At 35.2% G+C, this 8,690-nt stretch overlaps 2 protein-coding genes across 3 annotated transcripts in view; one reads left to right on the forward strand and one right to left on the reverse strand.

Annotated features, from left to right (window-relative positions):
- Window positions 1–449: 449 nt before the first annotated feature.
- cunh1orf159 (chromosome unknown C1orf159 homolog) lies at window positions 450–5,460 on the reverse strand. Of its 2 annotated transcripts, none has more exons than XM_015056926.1 (9): window positions 5,231–5,460; window positions 4,005–4,085; window positions 3,834–3,918; window positions 3,350–3,445; window positions 3,205–3,261; window positions 2,985–3,119; window positions 2,852–2,877; window positions 2,738–2,756; window positions 450–2,122 (listed from the first exon to the last, which is right to left on the reverse strand). In XM_015056926.1, the coding sequence occupies exons 2-9, from the start codon at window positions 4,074–4,076 to the stop codon at window positions 2,028–2,030; spliced, it is 585 nt and encodes a 194-aa protein (XP_014912412.1). In that variant the 5' UTR covers window positions 4,077–4,085; window positions 5,231–5,460; the 3' UTR covers window positions 450–2,027. The 2 variants fall into 2 exon arrangements, with proteins under 2 accessions (XP_014912412.1, XP_014912411.1); XM_015056925.1 differs by having other exon boundaries at window positions 5,270–5,459.
- Window positions 5,461–6,768: 1,308 nt separating this feature from the next.
- The window catches only part of ccdc36 (coiled-coil domain containing 36), a 6,757-nt gene continuing 4,835 nt past the window's right edge, over window positions 6,769–8,690 (forward strand). Inside the window, exons 1-6 of the mRNA XM_015056912.1 lie at window positions 6,769–6,836; window positions 7,031–7,093; window positions 7,262–7,400; window positions 7,545–7,681; window positions 7,787–7,835; window positions 7,916–8,000. Of these exons, the coding sequence (XP_014912398.1) occupies window positions 7,041–7,093; window positions 7,262–7,400; window positions 7,545–7,681; window positions 7,787–7,835; window positions 7,916–8,000 (463 nt within the window). The 5' untranslated portion in view covers window positions 6,769–6,836; window positions 7,031–7,040. The remainder of the gene's footprint in view (window positions 6,837–7,030; window positions 7,094–7,261; window positions 7,401–7,544; window positions 7,682–7,786; window positions 7,836–7,915; window positions 8,001–8,690) is intronic.

Genomic DNA, 8,690 nt, shown 5'->3' on the forward strand with positions numbered 1-8,690 from the left:
AGTAATTACTTACAATTTAACAATGATGCCGAGTCTCTAAAAATGATTTTTTTTGAGTGGTAGTTTTAAGAAGGTACACTATTATTTTATTTTTGCTGGTGTGAAAAACAAGGTGAAGAGCCAGTTCTCCAGTGGATTTCAAATGTGCATCAAATTATATAAAAAAAAGGCAAACAATAACTGTCTTTTGACTAAATAAGATTTCATGCAAGTCGATGCACAATAACCAGGGTTTACAAGTCACGTTCTGGGTGTTCTCCCTTTTAATATAACATCTTGAAATCCTAATACAATGCATTTATCAGGTCGTTTTACACCTGCAGAATACCCAAGTTAGATTCACAACAATTAAGATTTCCAATTGGATGCAAACATTAATAATTAACTCATTTTCTATGCATGTACATCAGGTAACCTTCGGATTTAGCTCTAAAAAATAAAATACAGCCTTTTGGTAAGAGAAAGGTGCTTTATTTTTGCAAATTATACATCTTCCGAACTTTTATTATGGCACAAAAACAAAAGAAAGTACATTACAAAAACACTCCATTTGTATAAAAACAATATATGCACATATCAAGCTTTTTGTTTTACTGTACAACAAATACCATAAGTAGCAAAAAAGATGAATAGCTAAGGAATGACGACTGCAATTGTGTGACTTGAAATAGTAAAGCACACAACTGCCATAGGGTTGTCAAAATAAAACAGAAGAGACTTGGATGAGGATTAGAGATACAGTAAAGGCCACTGGATACTATCCGAAAATCAAAATCATCATCAAAAGCTCCTCAGCTGTGTTTAAAGCTCATAATGGCAGTCATCACAGTAATGTAATCACGCCATTTCCTTCTGACATTTGGCAAATTAAATATTAGGCAAATAGAGTTCATGGTGGAAAAAATAGTGCTGCTTCCTTGAGAAAAAAAAAAAACCCATCAACAACAAGAAAACAGCTATACTTGGTAAGATACTTGGAGTTTTTCTGTTAAAAAGCACATTTTCATCATGAGCTCAGTACCTTAAAGTGCACATAGACTCGCAAAGATTACGTTTTAAAAATATAAGTTTGGGTCTAAGCCGAACTTTGCGGAACAAATTCAGTTGTTTAATTTGATACAATGATTTCTTTAATAAATATCCTTATAAATATTATGGTTATGAAAGCCAGTGGAATGCAGTTCATGCACCTCAGTTGGTTACAAAAATAAATACAATGTCAACAACGCAAATTACAAAAATTAAAAGATAGAAATATTGATCCATACAGTGCCTCGGGGAATTCTCCTAGATGAATCGTGGCCCACCAGAAGACCAATAGTGGTTTAACATAAGCAGTAAACATCAGTGCACAAAGCCAGAACATAAGCAAAAACAAGCAGGTTCAGTAGAAAAATGAAAAACAAAAAATAATAATTGAATGTTAAACAGTCAGTTTGCTCCACAAAAATCACAGCTGCCGAAGTCTTTTAGAGGAAAAATTTAACTATTATATGGCGAGTTATTTAGATGCAGCTGCTGAGCTCAGATTCAGAAGCAGCAGATTAAAAACAGCTTATTTTAAAACCAGTGTTGCACACATAGAAAGGCTTTTTCTCTGGTTTAAGCAGCTAATTTTCAACTATTTCAAGCATTTCAAACACAACTAGCCTACTCTGAAAAAGGGTCTACAATGCCCCTCTCTATTCTTGGCACTTAATTTATTATAGTGATCTGGAAAAGAATCGGGAAGCAGGGATAAACCAATAAAATTGGGGAGACAGTGTGTCAACTAAAAACTGAAGTCATTCTAAAGATTTTCACCGGAAGAAAAAGGTGAAAAAAAAAAAAGAAGTGATTTTCCAGTGAATTCAGAGTATCAGTGTGACAGGTTATTGTTAAAAACACAAAACAGTGTCAGCCTTAGTGATACGAAGGCAGGAGCAGCAGCAGTAGTTAAATTTGGCCAACATTCCTAGAGTCAGCTGGTCTTCCTTCAGGTCCTTCCTGAGCTTTTCTCCCTACCTGCACCAAACCCATCACTCCTCCTACACATTATGCACCTGAGTGGCAGCCGAGGTGGGGATGGTGGTGATGTTTCGCGTTGAGGGCCGCTCCCTCCTCACATATCTCTCTTTCCTCCCTGCAGACGGAAAACGATGCGTTTAATTAAATGTGCTCTGAAATCCGAAGACTTTGTGCTGACTTTAGGAGTTCTGAATCGAAGCATTTAAAAGTTGTCGGCCAGCTTGAGCACAACTGATTTAAACAGATATATTGTATTTGCACTGACCTACGGAACCCAGGGAAAGCCTGAGGAGATAACATTTAATCACTTGAAGCAAACATATTGGAGTAATGACAATCTAAAGTTGCAAGACTTTTAGAAGGGAGCTACCGTATTTTCTGAAAGATAGCTATCCAAAGTGAAGTGTATTTTTGTTGACCCATTACAGAGAATACGCTGCAAAGTTGCAAGTGTAATGTGAAAACCTCCAAGGTGTATAAAAACCTTTGTGAGGCTCTGCATGAGCAATCTGATGATTTTAACGACTGAACTCTGACATGAGTTAAAGCTACATGATCTGAAGGATTCCTGCAGGAATTGACACAACCTTAATGAAAAGAAAACATTTCAACAGCTGCAAAACATCTGTAGCAATGCCAAATATTTTAGGCATTGCCTAATAACTACACAACAGTAAAACCTGTTGAGCAAGACCTTAAAACAGGTATTTTACAGACATAGTCGTCTTACCTGAAGGGATCATAACTGCCTGTAAGGGATAAAAACAAAAAAAGCCATGAGCTTCTTTATGATTTCTAATGTTAAATTAAAATGTTTGGAAGGAAAAACAAATTAAAAAATTACCGTCTCACTTGGTTGAAATATAAAGGCTGTAAATATAAACAAAAGATAAAAAAGATAAGATAAGATAAAAAAATAAAAAAAATACTAAGAGCCAACTCATAAGAGTTTTTCCTCTGAGGAGACTCGTACTCGCCTTTGTTTCGCCGGTAGAAGAAACCAGGCAGCCGGTTGGAGCGTTTGAGGTAGAAAAAGGAGGCAACAGTGAGAATAAGGAACATACTGATCAACAGCGTTCCCAGAAGAACGGAGGCCGCCACGCCTGGGCCTCCTGCACAAAAACAGGAAACAACCCCCACTTACAATGCTGCCAGAACTCAGAACCTGGGAGACGGGTTTTAGTCTACCTTTCTTACCAATTTTAGGAATGACAGTTGTTACTGTTGTGTGGTTTTTACGTTCCAATGTGTAGTCTAGAAGAACAAAGGTCAAATTATATATATATGTAAATATACATCTACTAAAACTCACTCGAAACACTAAGAATTAAAAAGCTCGTACTGTATGTGCAAACGGTTACATTCTCCAAATCCACAGCTGCAGCGTCACAGAATATGCAGACGACGTTGCTGTTCTCCAGCAAACGATAGAAGCAACCTGCAGAAGATAAGCAGTGAGTATTTCAAAGTCCAGACCTAGGTGTAACTGAGAATCTGCAGACTCAAAGATCTGATGAACTTGAGCTATCCTACAAAGAATGTCAGTTTTAGATGTGTAAAGCTGGTAGAGTAATAATCCAAAAGACCTGCGTATGTAACAACAATGAAAGGTGATTTAACAAATTATAAACATGAGGTGTTGAATACAAACTACACGTCACACTCTTATTTTATTTTGAAAAAAAAGAAGGTATTTTTCTCCTTCCAGTTCACAATTATTCACAACTTGGTCACATACAAGCCCAAGAAAAAAAAAAAAAAAGCTAATTGAAGATTGTGGTTGTGATGTGATGGAATGTGGAAAAGTATGAACACTCCCACATTACCTGGTTCACAGTGAGTGTCATTTGAGCACGAGTTGTTCACTTTCTGCTTCTCTCCACAGCACTCCACAGAGTTATGATGTAGGGCCTGTGAGCACAGAACCGGGCTCGGATTAATAAAGCCGCACAACCTGAACTGCACACAGCAAGAACAGATTAACATCCGTTCTGTACCTTCGTTACGGGCGTCTCTGGTCTGATCAGGATCACAGAGGCAGCCAAGACCAAAAGGAATGACAAACCCATACTTGAACCCTTGAAGATGAAACAGATTTAATTTAGACATGAATCAATGTTACAAAGCCAGACACACCTTTACTCATAAACCCTCCTGTGGAAATAAATAAGGTGACACATAAAGACGGCTTCTTTTGGGCACCAAACAGATCTTACCTTGCCTCAAAGTAGTTTAGCTTTAAAGCTAAATTACTTTGTTAAAGCTGCAGAGTGAAACTTTTATATATATATATATATATATATATATATATATAAGAGATGAATAAATAAAGAGATGCTATTATTAATGTTTTATATCTTGCATTTGATTTCTGTTTATGATATAACTAAACTGCTCTTCCTCAAAATAACTGGAGAAAAAGTTCAAATGTTCATACAAATATTTTTTTTAAATAAAACAAAGACAAATTAATGCATTTCATTTTCAACATATATCCACCTATCTTGGTCCTCGGATTTTATTTCTTAGCCCAAACTTTCTCTAATTTTACAATCAAGGAACTATTAAAACTGATACATTTAGAAACTCTAAAAATAATAGGTCAATTTTAATTAAAAAGAAGTCAGCTTGTTCAGTGCTTGACATTTCAATCACCGATGCAAGAAAGAGAAATTTGCCTTTTTTGGTCAGCAAACTCTTATTTAAATTTTATAACAGCACAACTGTTGTAAAATGCTTTTTTTTTCTTCTTATATTTTTGTGCGTTTTTTTTTGTTGTTGTTGTTGTTATTGTTTTACTTTCTTATGAGTGGTGGAGTTTCAATGAGTGAGATATGATTCATATTATGATTGTTCGAACTTGTTTAAACTAGCCACTTTTATAAATAAAAAAAGGTATGCATGTTGCAGGGCTACAGTAAACATAAGCTGCGTTTGTCTTGATTGCATCTGCATCTCTACCAGGCACGTCGTTGTGCACAGAAACAATGTAAACAGAGGAGCAGCAGGTTAGCGTCAATGGGCTGATGTACCAGGTGCTAGCTAGCACCTGCCGTAATGTGAAATAAAAAACAAAAGGTACGAGCAGACAGAACTGAAACATCTAAACCAGTGATACATAAGAACATCTAAAAATCCACTTGAATTAGTTTTATCTAATCAGTTTGAATTACAGAGGCAGAATCGACTGCTGCGTGCTGAAACGTAAGAAAGTTAAACTCACCAGCCAGACGACGGAAGGCTTCGGCCTGACCAAACTCACCTGTATGGGTTAAAAACCCGCAGAGCTGGTCTGCAGCAGGGCTGTTACCACACAGTCACTGGTATTTGTTGGTGGATTTGTCATGGATCCACCTCTGTGACTGTCTCAGACAGATAATCCTACGACTCGGAGATACTCGTTTTAAAAAAATTTGGCAGGCTGACTTCCGGGAGCGATTTTCAAAATAAAGTCCACACGTCACCGACTGCTTCTTCTTGGTGGAGCTCAACATTTATCTACCCCTGAAAGAGCTTATTTCTCTTAAATACGATTTCCTCGGCCCCACTTTAAATAAAATGTAATAAACGTGCATATATATTAAGGTCTGCGCATTGACTGAACCAAAATACCACACAGATCAATATATAAATGTTTCCATTGTACTTTTACACAGAGTTGTTTAAGTTAAACCTTCACATACCTTCAGGTCTTTTGCAACTTGCAACTAGGTTTCTTCCTTCCTTTCTTGCTTAGTTTAATTTTCTCATTAGTTCTTACCAGCTTATGTCTCTTTTTCAAGATAGGCCCTCCCTTAGCATGATGGTACCTTTACCATGTTGAAAGGTAACGATGGTGTGTTCAGGGTATTTTTGCCTATTGGATGGTGTTATGGCAGAGTATATACTACTCACACCTGGCGTTGCCCACAGTGTTGAAGATCACAGAGTGATAGAGGCACAGATGGAGAGGAAAAATGAAAATAGGAGGGCAACTATTATCATAACAATATTGAATTTTTTTTGTCAGTGCAAGATTATCTAACATTGTGTAACCCTAAAAATAACAATAACTCTCAAATACAGACAAAATAAAATATTTGTAATATTCACAAAAATAGGTAAAATCTCTACAGGTCTTGTTAACAGGTTAATTGTTATGTGCAGCAGCATAACCAAAGGTGCAATTCAAGTCAACAAAATTTGTGTATCTTTTCATATCATAAACTGCTGATATAGCTGGGGCAGCAGTAAATTAGTGAAAGCCAGCATCATTATATTATTAAACTGAAACGTTAAAGTGCCATCATGTAAAAAAATAAACACATATTGTGTTTTATTTGTGCTAATTTTGATAATAATAATAATAACAACAATAATAATAATAATAATAATAATAATAATAATAATAATAATAATAATAATAACAATAATAATAATATATTTTATATTTAGAGCAGATTCTGATGAATCTGTAATTCTTTGATTATTCCAGCTGCTTCCAACAGGCACATGATATAAGGCTTCACTGGCTTAGAAAAAATATCTACAAAAGATCTCTTGTCTCTAAATTCAAACTAAGTCCGTATTGTTTTTCATAAGAGTAAATATTCCAAAAAGGTATTAATAGGAGCATGATTGCTAAGTGAACAGTAAACAAATACCAATCCAAAACGGTTATTTTCTCATTTATTTTTTATAAGTGTAAGCTTTCTTTTCGACGGTCAGTAAACGCAACCTCGCCTCGCACTGAAGGTTTAAACGGCGGGAAATTTAAAACAGCTTAAAAAAACCAAATGGTTTTTTAAGCTATTTGCAAATAAGTCCCCGGGGACGAGTCCAAGGGACCTGTGAGTTGATTATTTTTTATATTAGTGTAGTTATGTCACGTACAGTTTAGATTTCATACTTTACTTTTGTAATCTGTACCATTCTTTAGCTAAAGCCTTCTCTGTTTGACTGAAATAGCGAGTTAGCATGTTTAAGCTAATTTTTTTCTTTCTTTTTTTTAAATCTTGAACTAACTTGTTGACCTTTCAAGCAGGAAACCAGACATGAGTTATTTGAGGAACATCAAGGAAATGTTGAACATACCAGCTGGGACCAGGTAATTAGCTATATTTTTTAAATATTGTTTCTTGGCTACTAATGTAGATAAATACATTGTTATTTTGTATTATATACTTTTATTTACAAATAGTTTTTTTTTTAAGTTAATTTGTAATTTATTGTTTTCCTTCAACACACTGCATGATGGCGACTAATTAATGAGCAGAAATGCGGCCTCCAATGGATATCCTGGTTTGACAGATTCCCAGGTTTTCTTTGGCTCACAGTTTTGGCATGAACATTCCCAGGGAATGTCTCAGGAAATGAGTCTGTCATCCAGAAACTCCCAGCAAAGTTCACAGGAGGTAAGTCTCTATCCTCCATAAATTAGTATGTTATTAAAAGAAGTAAATTTATTGCAATGACTCAGTTTCTTTAGTGAAGCACATTACGATTAATTATACTCTGACTGATAATCACATATGATGTTTTTGTTTTTTTGTTTTCAGGGAAGTGACCCAACAATTTTAAACAGATATACCTCTAAACCTCTTCTGTTTGGCGACATGAAGGACAAAACGAGAACCTCAGGCTTGCTTGACAAGTTTGAAGAGGACAGGAAAAAAGCAAAAGAGAGAAGTGACAGGTGAATCTATGAACTATAAACTTAAATCAAGTACTTTGATTACAAAAAGGCTGCCTAAAAATGTTTGTATATTGCATCTACAATCTCTGTATTTTCTTTTAACAGTGACCAGTTTTTTAAAGAATCCCAGCATATTAGAGAAACTCTCGTCAATGTAAGTGGACATGGACGGTCACTCTGTGTTCATCACTGACTTCTGTCCTCCAGATGTTCAAAACATACAACTTCTTTCAGATTCAACAACTGGTGGCTGGCACTGAAAAAAACACATCTGTGTGCCAAACAATCTTTGAAAAATTTGACAGTTTTGCATCATCACGTAAGTTTTCTGCCAGTTGATTCTGCATTTTCTGGGATGGGTTTATCTAATGCAACAAAGGCAGGGTTGGGTGATCTCCTTTCTTTAAACATGCGCTTAACACCATTTTTCTTTTTGTTTGTTTGTTTGTTTTCTAAGCTGGCCTTAGAATTGAGTTGGCCCCTACCTGTGATTCATCATGTGTCTCACTCAATGCCACTAATAACTAATAAGAATAAAATAAATGTATTGTAAAAATTTAGGGGAAAAAACAACTGCAAACATTTGTTTTCTCCAGTGTGTGGTGCTGTTTGCCCTGTTATTACTATTTGTACATACAGTATACAATTCCCAAGTCACCCTTTATTTCTATACATTTTACTTCAGAGGAGCAAGACTTTTTGGTAATGTTTTAAGGTGGTCTTGATCAATATTTATACATGCTTTCTGAAGGTTCTGCAAAGTTTGTCTCTGGTGCTTCTCTGCTGTTTTTCACTTGTCTTTAGTGCACTACCATTTTTAGAGAAAATGTGATTTGTTCAAGTCACTAAGCACTTAGATATTAAACCTTCTGGCATACATAAACTCCTAAAGCTAAAAAGATAAATATTATTTATATATATATATATATATATATATATATATATATATATATATATATATATATATATATAGAGAGAGAGATATATATAGATAGATATATATATATAT

This window comes from Poecilia latipinna, unplaced genomic scaffold, assembly GCF_001443285.1.
Source record: "Poecilia latipinna isolate Pla-1442-1.1 unplaced genomic scaffold, P_latipinna-1.0 Scaffold1417, whole genome shotgun sequence".
Taxonomy (NCBI): Eukaryota; Metazoa; Chordata; class Actinopteri; order Cyprinodontiformes; family Poeciliidae; genus Poecilia; species Poecilia latipinna.

What these genes read in the sequence shown, in the direction of transcription:
- cunh1orf159 (XM_015056926.1), bottom strand. Translation starts at nt 4,076, where the DNA reads ATGGGTTTGTCATTCCTTTTGGTCTTGGCTGCCTCTGTGATCCTGATC. An exon ending in AACTGTCATTCCTAAAATTG is followed by an intron (nt 3,120 to 3,204) that starts GTAAGAAAGGTA and finishes GTTTTTGTGCAG; the next exon opens with GAGGCCCAGGCGTGGCGGCC. An exon ending in CTTCTACCGGCGAAACAAAG is followed by an intron (nt 2,878 to 2,984) that starts GCGAGTACGAGT and finishes TTATATTTACAG; the next exon opens with CCTTTATATTTCAACCAAGT.